Genomic DNA, 15,110 nt, shown 5'->3' on the forward strand with positions numbered 1-15,110 from the left:
GAAATACTTAATAAATTAACCCTTTAAGTAAGAGCAAGTATTGTTGAGGAACTGGAACTTGAAACATTGCACACGACTTTAAGAGCACCAGCTTATTGTTGACACTGGTTTTCACGCTATGAACAAAACCGTCTGAAACCGTCTGTCAAACAGCCCTTCTGGCACACAGCAAGGAAAAATATGTCATCAGGAACTTCACGTTTCAAACTCAAGCAACAAGTTAGCATTTGTTATCTTCCCAAAGGTGATACACTCACTACGGCAGACGTTTTCAAAGTGGGAGGCTCCAAACCGTTTCAGGGGAGGCGCAGTGACTGGAAGTGAAACATATCCCATTAGTTATTACATTAGTTATCAAAAGGAGATCACATAGTAGTAGCCCAGTGTCACTCCCAGAATCAGAAACAAATACTTTCAGACAGTCATATTTGATGTAGTCTGAAGTCATACAGTAATATCAGGCTATTTTGGCTCAATTATGGAGTGTCCATGGGATCAAATAACAATCATGATCCCATAGGCATCCAGGAATTGAGCAAAACTAAGCAAATAAAGGGGGGGGGGGTGTTCCATGCTAAGACTTTGAAAACGCACTCTGCACTATGTCTTTCTCATAATATGAGACAATGTGGACAGTCCATTTGTTTTACAGAGGAATGAAACTCACATGTCCTATTTGTCACATTCCCTCTAAGGTAGTAAGACAGACATACTGAGCACTATAGCGTAACTCACTGAATTCACTTCTCACTCACACACAACAGAAACACAGTGAACGTTATGTGCTGTGCCAATTTACACTATACTATTTTTATGCTCTGAACTCTATGTAAATGAACGTCATGAAAATTAAAAAATTAAACACATTTCCATTACTTTTCCAAACCCTTGTCGGATTTTCTTTTTTTCCAAAACGTTTCCATGACCTGGAAATTGAATTTAAATTTCCATGATTTTCCAGGCGTTTCCATGACCGTACGAACCCTGTACCTGTATCTCTCTCTCTACCCCCCCTGACGTGTCGGGGAGGGCGAGCTACGGCTGCATGTAAATGGAAATATTAGTCGAATATTTTCTTTTTCTGAATATGGGCAAAAACTGGAATATTAGTGTGCATGAAAAACGTAGTCATTGAGACTTGCCTAACACCTTGAATTTGTCTGATTTAATTGTGACAAACTGGATCTATGTGAAAAGAGCGTAATGCACTTGGTCACACCATGACATTATGACACCATATCAGCGTATAATGACATGCAGATGCTTTTTGGACAAACGATTGGCTTTCAAACTAAAGCAACAAAGACACTCTTTTAGTTGTAGCCTAGACGTTCTTCCAACAAGGAATATTATTATTAGAGGGCTTTGATGTAGGTCGGTCGGCCTAGAAGACGAAACTCCACTGACAAAAACAATGCAGATTCATTTGGCACATCATCTCACACATATCCAAAAACTGTCAACAGTTTTGCAGGAATTCATTTGGTTTGAGTTACTGAGAGTTGATTTGAGTTATGGTGTGGACCAGTGATGTCATTTCTGCATCAATGACATCACTGCTCCACAATTCAACTCAAATCAACTCTCAATAAGTGTCAAACTAAATTAATGCCTATAATTGAGTGTAAAATGCCACTTATTGCTTTATTGTACTGCTTTGCCATTTCAGTCGCTGTTTGCCACTGTCTCCAAAATGTGCACATGCATGGGTCAAAGTTTGTTTTTTCCATCTTCCCCAGCCTGTATTTAGGGCCAGCTTTTTTGTTTGTGTCGACCACGCCCCCCCAACCATTATCAGCTTTTAGTTGACTGTCAGCCACTATTAAGGAAATACGGTATTTATCTACCACTGATTTCAGGGTTTTCCCTTCCTATCTAACTCAAAGTTGCACCACCTTTGTTGAGAATTGAAGTTGTAGAAAACTCTTTGCGGTGCGCACACAAACTATGTCCGCCACACATGCCACGCACATTCTCCAGCCTTTGCTACCATTGTCTCAAAAAAAATCAGGGAAAATCCTGGATTTGCCATTTACTTTTTCCATTTAAGTGTGTCGAGTATTTTATTAATACATACTACACTATTAGTAGTCCCTGCTTCCTTCTCTCATTGGCTGTGGGCTGTGAGGTTCCTTCTCTCATTGGCTGTGAGTGTGAGCTTCCTTCTCTCATTGGCTGTGGGCTGTGAGATGTCTTCTGGCCAGTACTGGTCCTGCATGTAGTGGTTGGAGGAGGCGAAGCTGGGCTGCAGCGCCGCATGGTGGTCCCTCATCTTCTCCTCCAGCTCCCGCTCCCACTCGCCCTCCACCAGCTTGTACAAGTCCAGAGCGGCCTGGGCGTCCTCCACCGAGCAGTGGCCCCACCTCCCCACCTGGGCAGGGAAAACCAGACAGGGTTCATTTATGACCTGTTTGATTACAATCAAGCAAGATAGCAAGACAGTCTTGCTATAGTGTAGTGTCATATTTTACATGCTCGCTATATTTTAAACTGCGGTGAGATTTGTCAGGGGATCATAGCAGAGCGTGAGACAGGCGAGGATGACGGGGAGAGAGACACACATGCAGAGAGAGACACCAGGGAGAGAGACACACATGCAGAGAGACACCAGGGAGAGAGACACACATGCAGAGAGAGACACACATGCAGAGAGAGACACCAGGGAGAGAGACACACATGCAGAGAGAGACACACATGCAGAGAGAGACACACATGCAGAGAGAGACACACCAGGGAGAGAGACACACATGCAGAGAGAGACACACATGCAGAGAGAGACACACATGCAGAGAGAGACACCAGGGAGAGAGACACACATGCAGAGAGAGACACCAGGGAGAGAGACACACATGCAGAGAGAGACACCAGGGAGAGAGACACACATGCAGAGAGACACCAGGGAGAGAGACACACATGCAGAGAGAGACACACATGCAGAGAGAGACACCAGGAGAGAGACACACATGCAGAGAGACACCAGGGAGAGAGACACACATGCAGAGAGAGACACACATGCAGAGAGACACCAGGAGAGAGACACACATGCAGAGAGAGACAGAGCTTTGGTCGCTGTTGGCTTCTCATTTGACGCTCCAAAACTGAAACAAGGTCAGAGTCGGGGCGTCAAGGTAGTTTGACGCACCTCATAACACTTCTAGTGCGTGTTCAGCCTTTGAAAACAGGTGGACTTCAAAACACAAGCGTCAAGATGCTTCCAATGCTTTCAAAACACAAGCGTCAAGATGCTTCCAATGCTTTCGGGGCTACAAACTTCTTTTTCAAACACTGTGTGGGCACTGGCTATAGTCGCACGTCATCTGATCCTGTGCCACTGCCACTAATAGTCATATGTAATCATCCCATTTTAGCAACTTACATTTTTTAACTTGAGTACAAAAAATAGTTGGCGAACAGTGTGTGGCTAATCAACATTGCCAGGACACGACTCAGAAAAATATGAAATGTCTTAAAAAAATGTAAAAATACACTGATGGGGAGCTGTAAAGATACTAATAGTTGTGATGAAACGTCTCCAGATTTTGTTTACATTTTCCAAAGTGACGCACGCTCATGAAGCACTCACCTGAATCCTCCTATCCAGCAGCTTATTGGCCATTATCTTAAGGGAGAGGCAGCGCCCGCGGGGGAAGCCGGCCAATCGGGTGAGGAGACTCGTAGTGCTGGTGTCCCTGACCATGTGACCTGGGTGGAGCATGTCCAAGGCCTCAAAGTCATTGTAGATAGCGTGGCCCACCACCACCTTGCCCTCTAGAAGAGCCAGGATCTGGAAGAAGAGGAGCCAAGGGAAGTGCAAAAGAAGACAAATTAAATTATGAATGACTTAGAGTGGGACACAATTAGGGAATAATTCGGGATCAGTGATTTATGTTAATTCACTTTGATCTCAACATTAAGGTAGCCTTGTGCACTGGGGAAGCAAGCAGGAAGGAACAAAATCTATCATTTCTACCATACGAATGTATTATCATTCATGACAAAAGTTCAATGGACAAACCAAAGAGGATCCTGGAGCACACGATTCACTGGAAAATTGCTTTATTCAATGACTAACGTTTCGACGCCTGCTGCGTCTTCATCAGAGTCAAACGATAACGATAACGTATTATCATTCATGTATAACTTTTCAGATTTTCCCCTCAAATTTGCCTCTCTTTTTTCTTTCTTGTGACACCGAATATTTTTCTGGCCTGTTCTGATAATCGAATTAAATGGCTTGAAAGTGAAAAATCATTATTTGTTGTCTTTGAACTTTTGTTACATTGTATCATGGTCATATCACATCATGAACCCTGTATCATGTATCGCATTGTATTTGGACAGAAGCATATCGTTCCATCCCTATTGGCGATAGACTTGTTCACTGTGTACTCTAATAAACAGTAACAACTAATTGAGTATTGTGAGAGAGAAAATGTGAAGAGAATCAGGCAGCAGATCTCAAACACAAACACAAGGCTGAGCGTACCTCCTCCCTGGCCTCGGTGAACGGCGCAGCGTGGCGCAGGTGGTGGCTCTGGACGCCGCTCCAGCGAGTCCTGTAGTTGGTGACGGGCTGACAGGGACGGATGTATTTGTCGTAGACCACGTTGCCATGATAGTCCAGTATGCTGCAGCGGGCCAGCTCACTGCAGCGCCCGCCCGGGCCCGTGCCCACCATCTCACAGTCCAAGGCCACCACAGCGGTGAACAGGCACGGAGAGCTACGGCCGCTAGCCGAAGGACTCGTCTCCGAGGAGAAGCCACTGTCCACCTCCTGCCAGCTCTCCCCGAGAGCCGCTAGGGACCTCTGCCGGTCAGCCGACCTCTGCTGCCTGGAGCAAGAGGTCTGCTGTCCAGTTTTAGACACATCAGTGCTCGGGTCTTCGGAGTTCAGAGTGCTTTGATGTTCTTGTTCTATATGGCTGGAGAACATTTTGATTTTTTTTACTAGTTTATTTGCATCCAGTCTGGTATTTTCCTCTTCAAGCTGGTGATTCTGTTCTTTCTTTGGTGCTTTTTCCTGGCTTTAGCGTTCTCCATAGTATGAAGCATCATGGATTTACTGCATAGAAACCTATTGTTGTTGGGGAGCCCCCATGAGGGGGCTTTACTCATTTGAGAGGCTTCTGCCATGATCATCCCTTATATCTGAGAGAGAGAGAAATACCATATTATTAGGGAAGGAGTTCAGATAGAAAATAACTATTTTTAAAGATGAATAATTGTGCACTTCTACACTTCCTGAATGGTATTGCATTAAGGACTTTTTAAAATAAAAGACATAAAAGTAGATTTTATGCAACAAGTTGGAAGCGGCGACATCTGCTTAGAAGGAGAGGATGTTAGGCATCGGATAGTCTTCACTTCAAGTTTCTGGCTCAGGTAAGTAATATTTTAAGACGTAGCCGCGACAGCGGAAAGCTGGTCTATGGGCAAATGTTAAGGGGGTCCCCGGGCGCTAATGCTCAGTATGAGCGAGCAGCGCCCGGCTAGTGGGGTAAAGTGGACAGTATGTTTTCTATAATTTAATCAAGTTAAAAAATTAGAGGTTACGGCATGACAATATTTTTTTGCCCCTGGCAACAATCTCTCCCCCCCCCCCCGGAAAAATGATTGCCCACCCCTGGTGTACGTAACCCTAACCCACATAAAACTCTATGGGCTGGCTATTTAGAAACATTATTGAGATATTGGGCCAGGTGTATGAAAATTATGTAACATTACTATTAGAAAGAAAAACGGCAATGCCCATATTTTCTCTAACTAATGTAATGTAGCTAAGTATAGTTAACCAAAGTATGAGGGAATAATTTGCATAACAAGCTTATTGTGTTAAGTTATGTCAGATCAAACTCCACAAATCAGAATCCAAAACTAAGCTAATAGCAGTTGTTTTGCTTGTCGTCGACCATAACAAGACCTTTTCAGAATCATTGGGTTCCACTGGCAAATTCGGCATATGATAATATGAGACCAACCAAGTAGCTCCATTCCATTCATACATTTGGATGCCCAGTCTATTTACGTTAGACGTTTCTGTTCTAATGACTTTAGATGACGTTGATAGATTGTATGTATCATGTATGCCGTATTAACTAGTGATACATATGAATTCATAATATTGAGGCGTGTTTCATGCGGTAGCTAGCGTTATAACAGTCTGCCGATGAGCTAGGCCAGATGTAACTGACAGATATTTGAACGGAGTTTGGCGTACCACTGTTCTGTGTCCAGGGTCCAGGCTAGTTGTACAGCTCACGTTATGCTAGGTTAGTTTACGAAAGCCACGTCAAATACAATAAACTGCGGACCACACTCTCAAGAAAATAACATTACGTAAATCAATATTACAAATGAGAATAGATAGGCAGCGGTATGTATCTTTAAAGTCAGGAAAGGACATGAAATGATAAAATATAACGGTTGATTTTTTTTTTTACCTTTTCCGACAGCAGCACGTGTCGTGTATGTACCATGGGTATGTACTGAGCGAACTAGCGTTAGCCCCGTCGGGACGCTTTCTGCTAGCTATGCTAATGCTGCTAGCTACTCAGCTAATGCATAGCTAGCAGAAGGCGTTCCGGAACATGTCTGGGCAAGTGTCCTCTGTTTGCCATCCTGATTGGCTCTTTCTCAGCTGGAGTATATAACACATTTTCTGAACTTACTTCTTCAGGCCAACGGAGTTGCAAATCCCATATGTACAACTCCTCGACAATGTCCCTTCGGGCGGGACTTAGCGAAGGGTGAATTTGTTAATAAAATAAAAATAATAAATAAATAAAATCACATCTTCCGGCTTCCCGTAAACTGCCGGAAACGTGTTGACGTAAGACGTTCGGTTTGACCCCTATTTTTACAGTCAATGGTTTGACCCGTTTGGTCTGACCAGGTGCGACTTCCTGATTGGCCCGTTTGAGTTTAAAGCTAGCCGCGACTTCCTGATTGGTCCGTTTAGAGTATGGTTTAAAGTATAAAGCTAACGCCGCTCTCTCTAGTTCAGGCATTCTACTGTAGACACTGAAGGAGGCGCCAGCATACCGTTGTGCAGAGGATTTGCTGTCATCACATTATCATCATCATCATCAACAACAAGACATTCCCTGTTCTGATGGAGCAGAGACGCAGACACTGCAGGGATGGCCAGTTCACTCGCCAGGTGTGTACATGTGGATGGACCAAGCTGACAACTGCCAGAGGCTTGGCCATCCACAAAGGAAGACGCAAGTGCCGCCAGCCTAGGCATACAGAAAACCCAGTCAGTCGTACAGAATACCCAGGACAGACGAGGAGAGCCACAGGAGTTGCTCAAAGGAGAGCTGTCCTTGGAGAGCTGACCAACCGACAAGTCCAGCAGGTGGTCGCACGTGAAGACCCGCTCCCCCCAGAGGTGGAGACAGCGGATGTGCCCAATCTGCCCATGAAGGAGAAGGAGGAACTGCCTCAGGCTTTCTCTGAGACACTCATAGAGGACATCGATGAGCACGATGGAGACCAGCCACAGCGCTGCTCTGAATATGTCAAGGACATATACGCCTATCTGGGCCTCCTTGAGGTGCAGCAGGCTGTCCGACCGGAGTACATGCAGGATTATCAAATCAATGAACGCATGCGAGCTATTCTCGTCGACTGGATGATCCAGGTTCACTGCTGCTTCGAGCTGCTTCAGGAGACAATGTTCCTCTCGATTGCCATATTGGACCGTTTTCTGCAGGACCAGCCAGCAGTGCTTCCTACTGAGCTGCAGCTCATTGGTGTGACGGCCATACTACTCGCCTCAAAGTATGAGGAGAGGAGAGGATACAGTCTGATGAAGGTTGCAGACTTGGCCAACATCACAGACAATACGGTCACAGAGGCCCAGATTCTGGAGAAGGAGCAGGTGATCTTGACCAGCCTCAATTTTGACCTGGGACGCCCTCTGCCACCCCATTTCCTCAGGCGTGCTTCAAAGGCTGCAAAGACTACTGCAAGGACACGCACACTGGCCAAGTACCTGATGGAGGTGACTCTGCTGGACTACCAAATGGTGCATTATCGGCCATCTGAGGTAGCTGCCGCTGCCCTTTGCCTCTCCCAGGGGCTGCTGGGTCAGCTGCCATGGTCCCCTACTCAGCATCACTACTCTAATTATGACTGGGCCCACCTCAGGCCAGTCATGCGGCGCATAGCCGAAAATGTGGTCGCTGCAAATGAGGGAAAACAAGAGTTCATGTGGGTCAAAAAGAAATACTCGAGCAGCGAGCTGATGGAAGTCAGCCTCCTTCCTCAGCTCACAAACATCCAGTGGCATTTTTAGCCATTTCAGTGGTCTGTAGAACCCCCTCAGAACATGGCTGCTTCTCTGCTTCTCTTCCTATGACAAGTGAAGCCTAGAATGTGTTCTAATGTTTTTGTTGTAAAATGTTTCATTGATAATTCAGTGTAAATACTTTGTTAATTCCTTGTAAAAAAAAAAAAAAAAAATCCTTGTAAATATAATTTGTATTGCCACAGTTGTATTGCCAAGTGGATATTGGTGTCATGTGAAGCCCAAAATGTGTTCTGTTTTTGAATGTAATGCAAATATTGTCTATTCTATTATATTTTCTATTTCTCTCATTGTAAAAGATCTATTCTAAAATAAATGAATAACTTGTTGGATTTAAAAAAGGTAGGCCTATGGCTCCATGATTTTTCACACTGGACAATCAACAGATGTTCTAATCATTGTAAAATTCAAATTCAGTTTAAATACCTTGCAAATTCCTTGTAAAGATACTTTGTTAAATACCTTGTATTGCCACAAAGTGGATATTGGTGTACAAATGTATGCCAATTTATTCCAATAAACATCTAAAGTTATCATTCGGTTCAATTGAATTCAGAAATTAGTGACCATAGCAGGGTTTGTTTCTCATGAACCACAGATGTTGACCTTTTTGACCTCTGAGATGACCTCTGCGTACTTACATGTTTTTCAAGGTTTATAAATGAACTCTGCAAGGTTACCTGTTTAAACGGAGCAATGATGAGAGGCATTCAAGCCCTAATCACAGAAAGAAGAAAATATCTTTGTCAGAATTACTCGGCTGCACCTTGCACCTATAGATGGAGAAAAGAAAGTGTTTGACAAGTGCTAAGAGACAAGACTGCCCAACGCTGAGTGAAAACCTTTCTTCAAACTAGTATACAATACATTATCAAACTAAAACATGAGAAGCAAGTCCCACCAAGCCTAACCACAAGGAAGAGAGTGGCTGGAATTTCAATATATCACACTGACCCAAAGAGATGTGATTTTGTGACCGACTGTATATAAAAAAATGCTTTTGGCATGACATTGATTTAACAGATTATTTTTAGCTCCTTAGTTAATCTAATGATTTGTCATTTGGGTTGGAAATGGCCGAGGCTGTTTCTTGTATCCTCAAGGTCCCACTTTGAATGTATTGGAATGTACAAAGCTGAATGAAACTCTTGTGGGAGGAAAACAATGGATTGAAAAAGGAAGCAAGAAATTAGGGAGAAGGTGATAGAATACCATGATGACAAGACTTAGAGTCTGTGGAAGTCAAGGGGAACAGAACAGCAAAATCTAATTTTAAAAGTGGAAGAATATAGTTTCATCAGTAGCTTGAAATTAGGGCTGGACAATAATATTCAATATCATTTATCTTTCAGTGGAACCATAGTATGATGATATTGTGATTTAACTTATGCTAATTTTATTTTAACAGCTCTGACAAAATCACATCTGGTAGTATTATTAAAAAAATTAATGTTTGACATCACACCAAACATTAACCTGAAGCTGCCCAGATGGTTTGCGCGAATCCAGCTGCCTCACAAGGTTAACCAAACATGACAATTTAGTTCAATGGAATTACCATTAATGTGATATTTAACATGTGATTTTGCTTGTGAGCCACAATGTGATATATTGATATGATTATATAACTTCATATTGATTTCAATCATATTGCCCAGCCCAACAGCAGTTTTACTCAAACTTCAAGATTACTTGCATGAATCAAATCATAGTTCTTTTTGGTTTTGTGGGCCTTTTATTTCACAATCCTTCCAAATGTACAAAAATAAAGACGTGGTACAAAAGAAAAAACAACAACCCAACACCCCTTGTCAAGAAGGCAACAAAAACAAAGCGATGATGACTGGAGACTGGTGTCAAACCAAAGTGCATCAGTCTGAAGTGAAGTAGACAGACCAGGGGAAATAATCTCAAATTTCAAAAGCGGTCCCTCTTCCCTAACAATTTTTTGTTGTTGTTGGTTCTAAATCAGGCAGGCCCTGGCCACCACCTCTCCACCTTCCACAGTTTTCCCAGAGCAGCCGAGGACCCAAAGGGATAGCCTGGGTAAACCCATCCCCCACGTGACCTGCTCTCAGACCTGTTCTCAGTCACTATACACGCTAGTGACTGGGAACTGAGAGAGCAGGTCACGTGGGGGCTGGGTTTACCTAGGCTACCAAAGGGAGGGCCACGTCATTGTGACTTGGCTTCAGAGCATTCGGTAGTTCACTAAGAGACTGGAATATAATTTAGTTCTTTCTCTGTCGGGATCCCTCCCCCCAATCCTTGCGGGGGATGCGATAAGTTCCAGTTCTGAGCTTTTATAGCTCCGACTTCTTCTTCTTCTTCTTGGGCTCCCCCTCCTGTGCCACCAGGGGGTTGGTGGCCTCCTTCTTCAGGTAGGAGAGGAAGTCGTTCACCTCGTGACCGCCCTGGAACCAGAACAGAGATTATGAATCCATCAGCCAACACGCAGAGAAGCAGGACACACACTTTGTTTTAACCAGCACTCGAGATGAGACTCACCTCGTATTTCTTTGGGCTCATTTTCTGTCCAGCTGGGGCAAAGAAGATTGTGGGGAATCTGGAAGAGAAAGAAAGGTTGGTCAGATGAGAAATAATCATTATACTGTACATCATAGCATCACATGACTTTTTAAAACAGGGTATGAACATGACCAAAACATCAAAATCAATATGTTATACAGAGGGTTTCCACATGCTAAGATATCAAACTCAACAACTTTCTCTATCTTTTAAGGTCTTGTTAGGTGAGATTCAAGGACTTCAAATGCTCAGATTTTGGGGGGGGGGGGGGCGGGCCGAGCTTCTGCATAGCGCCTGGTGTGAACCAAGGGTAAGACATGACATTGGTAATAATAATAATAATTAAAAAAAAATCATAATCATGGTGCTCTGAAGTCAAGGAACCCTGGTGAAATCCTTCATTTTAAAACGGCTTCTTTTCTCCACCACAGGATTTGTACTCTTGATGTGAAATGTTGACGCTAGGATGGAGAGCTGAGCACATATTTTCAAGGCCATCTTTTCAGTTTCAAAACTTTGATTGAAGGCCTTATTTTTCTTTGATTTTCCCAAACCCCCGAATGCAACAGTGAAGTGGTTCATTCCTCACCCTCGGACTTCATATGGAGCTGGCACATCATTGGCGGTGGCGTCCATCTTGGCGATGACAACATTGGGATCCTCGGCCAGCTGTGTGGGGTAGAGGAGAGAAAATGTTAGTCTCTGCAAAGTAAACTAGTTCCAGCGACAGCCTGAGTTTTGTCTGGTCCTGTAGTTAAGCACCAGCACTGTCTGTGTTAGGGGCTTATTTCCACAATGGGCCACCCATACTTATAACATGAGCAGTTATGCTATGCTAAGGCCTTTTAAATTAAAAGAAATTAACACAAAATGGTATACGTCCTCCATGTACAGTATCTCTCCCTTACCTTCTCTCCCAGCTCTACATATTTGGGCTCCAGGGTCTTGCAGTGGCCGCACCACGGAGCGTAGAACTCGATCAGCACGTCTTTGCTGTCGTCGTTGACGATGGAGTCAAAGTTCTCAGCCACCACAGTCTGGACACAGGGGGCAGAGGTTACATATGGACTCTTTCAGTGATAAACAAGTAGCATTTGTGTGCCAGTACCTAAAGAGTCGTTTTGAAGTCAGTAATTTTACTTTGACAGAAGAACATTTGGACTTAAATCACATCCATTACAGAGCACGTGAAAGCATGCGAGTGCTACACATCTGTGGTGGATGAGTGGAGTTCCTCCGCTATGTGAAGCGCTTTGAGGATCTAGAGAAGCGCCATCTGAATCCAATTCATTTATAAATAACAACAAAGAAGTCTCCTAGGACGGAGAAGTCTCTTCGGACGCTGCGTCTCACCTTGACGGGTCCGTCGTTGTTCTCGGGAATGGGCTCGGATTTGAGGTAGCGCTTCAGCTTGCCGTCAAAGTAATCCTGCAGGAAACGCTCCAGGGCTTTTCCATCACGCCTGGTGAGAGAGAGGGAGGGAGGAGGAGGGGGGGAGAGAGAGAGAGAGAAAGAAAGAAAGAATGACGTTAAAGGCAATCAGCTGTGAAATATGACATTTAAGCAAAAGGCATGGACAATCAACATCGTCAGTCGTACTTTATGTACAATAAAATTTGTATCATTGTTGTCAACTCCTGCCAAGTTAAATTAAAATGAATGTCTTGTATATCTTCCTGTTCATCTATTTATTAGTGCGCTTCTTGTCTGCATCTCTAGTACCACATGTCACTGTGTGTCAATTATCAAATTCCAACACCAGTGAAACATCACTGGACCCCAGCCCCAAAATATCACCATTTTGGCCCACGGCCTTTCCTAAAGCAATGGGACATCTGTCCGAATGTCGGCTTGAGAATGTTGCTGGCATCGAACCCTAAGAAAAACTGGAAGTGCACCTCACATTCCAAAGTGCCTGAACCCGGTGTCATTCACCGCTGTTCACATGTGACCCACTCACAGGTGCCACGTCCCCAACATAAAGGACTAACAACATCCCTCAGTGTCAATATGCTTCCGTTGAGTGATACACCACCCCTGGATTTGTACCTTTTGTTTTGTATTTGTATTCACTTTATACAGCCCCGCCCACTTAACCCATTGTATCGCAACTTCCTGTTCAAAACGCCGGCTGTTTTACCTGCTCACACTAGTCTTGACTCACCTGGTCAAACCTAGTTTAACTCACATTATGAGTCAGACTAGGTTTAGGAGTCACAGGAAGTGTAAATACAATTGGAACCGTCGATTGTATTTACACTTCCTGTTAGTCTCTCAAGCCAGACGGTCTCTTCTGAATAAGGTGAATAGAGAGCCAAAGTGGAACGTCACTTCCTGCTTCAGCACTGTACCAGAGATTTTCATCCGCCATTTATTTTCCAATAGACATTTCGTAAAATGCTTATAAAGATTTTACAAGTTTTACTTGTTCAAACCAAACGGTTCAGATATATTTAGAAACAGGAGAGACCACATAACATTTCACTCGGACCAAAACGTTTAAAGAAAATGCGCCCAATGACCTCGTAGTAACGTTTCCTTAGTGTTTTCCACCGTGACCTGACTTGCTCCACGGAACGTGTTGGGAAACCGGCGTCCTGCAGTCTGTCCGTTATAGTTTTGAATATGTCAGCATTTCGGTGCCTTCTCCCATCTAAAGTGCGAAGTACATTTAATTCTTTCATCGCCGAAAGACAAAACCCAGTTTCCTCATCGCTCCAGAAGTGGGCCGACTTGCCTTTCTTTGCAACCGCCGCCATTTTTCGGATATTGCTGTTACGTCACGTCACTTGGCTCAAGCCGCGCCTGCGCAGGTAGTCTGCTGCAGTCAGAAAGCAGGATAAGGTGTATACATGCAGCAGTATCCCGGGTTCTTTCGGAGTACTCCACCTCGCATAACCAGCTTTCTCAAAACCGGGATAAGGGCTTATCCAGCTTTCTGAAACCGGGATATGATGTTTACATGCGCAAACACAAACACGGGATACTCCAAAACCCCGACAGTAACCGGGATACTCAAGTCCATGTAAACGCAGTCTAAGACCACATTTATACCTGGTATTAAAATGTGATCTGGATCTGGATCCGGATACAGATCGCATTTTAATACCAGGGGTAAATTCAAGATTCAAGATTATTTGAATAGCCATAGTGAGTACCGTAAATTCCGGACTATAAGGCGCACCGGTATATAAGCCGCGGGACCAAAATTGACTATTTTTTTCTTATATAAGCCGCACCGGTCTATAAGCCGCGGGTGTTTTGATGTTTAATTACCATATGAAAGGGTTCGTGCACAGAGAGGAATGTCGGGAAAGAGATGGCTGTTTGGGGAAGCTCCCATTTATTAACATTTCAACAAAACAAAACAAAAGTCAGGTCACTAATCCCCAGACAAAATCACACAACAATAGGCTATATGTGCAGCAAACGGCTGTAACCAGAGAAGTCAAGTCACTAATCCTCGTCTTCCTCTTCTTCCTGCGTACTGAAACCACCAAAGTCCTCATCTTCAGTGTCGGAAACGAACAGGTTCAGGGTGGCTTCGTCAACCACTCTCCTCTCTCCTTCATTGTCACTCAAAACCAACGAACTCCTCTTCGTCACTGTCGGCATCGAACAGCCTCTGAAGCCTCTGACGGCCCTCAGCGCCAGCTGTGGCGGCGTCATCCTCTTCATCCCGCAGCAGTCCAGCGTTTTGGAACCCGTTGGTGATTGTGGATGTTTTCACACTCCTATAATATTCCGTGATCTTCCTTTGTGTGAATTCGCCGAAGTTTGTGATTTTCTCCTGGTAGTCGGGAGGGAGTTGTTCAGTAGTTCTCGCCCGGACGGACAGTCCCTTTCGTCTCATGAATCGGAAGCACCAAGATGGGCCACCTATGAAATGTTCAATTTTCATTTCGGTGGCGACTGTTTTGGCCTTCAGTCGGATCTGCACCGTGGAAACGCCTCGGCCGTCTGCTCTCTGGGTCAACACCCAATCTTCAAGGGAATCTTCAAGTTCGGGCCATCTGCTTTTATGACCTCTGAAGGACTTTTTGGTCTTCTTGCACTGAGACAGTTCCTCCTGCTGCACCGTCCAACGCCTCACCATTGACTCATCGATGCCCAGGTTACGCGCGGCTGCTCTGTTTCCCTCTTTTAATGCGAGATTGACTGCTTTCAACTTGAAAGCTGCGTCGTGTGAATTTCTGCGTACCTTCCCCATGGTAAGTGAGAGTGTTGCTTCTACTGCTCGTCTTGTTGTGAATATTCCTTGATCTTCCTT

At 44.3% G+C, this 15,110-nt stretch overlaps 1 protein-coding gene and 2 pseudogenes across 3 annotated transcripts; 1 reads left to right on the forward strand and 2 right to left on the reverse strand.

Annotated features, from left to right (window-relative positions):
• Nucleotides 1-2,107: 2,107 nt before the first annotated feature.
• On the reverse strand, nt 2,108-4,933 carry LOC310798148 (interferon-stimulated gene 20 kDa protein pseudogene; annotated as a pseudogene). Its single transcript has 3 exons — nt 4,487-4,933; nt 3,584-3,784; nt 2,108-2,371 (listed from the first exon to the last, which is right to left on the reverse strand). The product of its transcript is annotated as an interferon-stimulated gene 20 kDa protein pseudogene (transcript).
• Nucleotides 4,934-7,111: 2,178 nt separating this feature from the next.
• LOC310798149 (G2/mitotic-specific cyclin-B2 pseudogene) lies at nt 7,112-8,299 on the forward strand (annotated as a pseudogene). The gene has a single exon. The product of its transcript is annotated as a G2/mitotic-specific cyclin-B2 pseudogene (transcript).
• A 2,315-nt stretch (nt 8,300-10,614) lies between these two features.
• Nucleotides 10,615-13,599, reverse strand: LOC310798150 (protein disulfide-isomerase A3-like; the record flags this gene model as incomplete). The annotated part of the gene is made up of 6 exons (XM_083660629.1): nt 10,615-10,725; nt 10,820-10,877; nt 11,430-11,509; nt 11,749-11,877; nt 12,194-12,302; nt 13,541-13,599. The coding sequence occupies 6 exons, from the start codon at nt 13,597-13,599 to the stop codon at nt 10,615-10,617; spliced, it is 546 nt and encodes a 181-aa protein (XP_083516755.1).
• Between the last annotated feature and the right edge of the window lie 1,511 nt (nt 13,600-15,110).

This window comes from Poromitra crassiceps, assembly GCF_964638095.1.
Source record: "Poromitra crassiceps genome assembly, chromosome: 25".
Lineage (NCBI taxonomy): Eukaryota > Metazoa > Chordata > Actinopteri > Beryciformes > Melamphaidae > Poromitra > Poromitra crassiceps.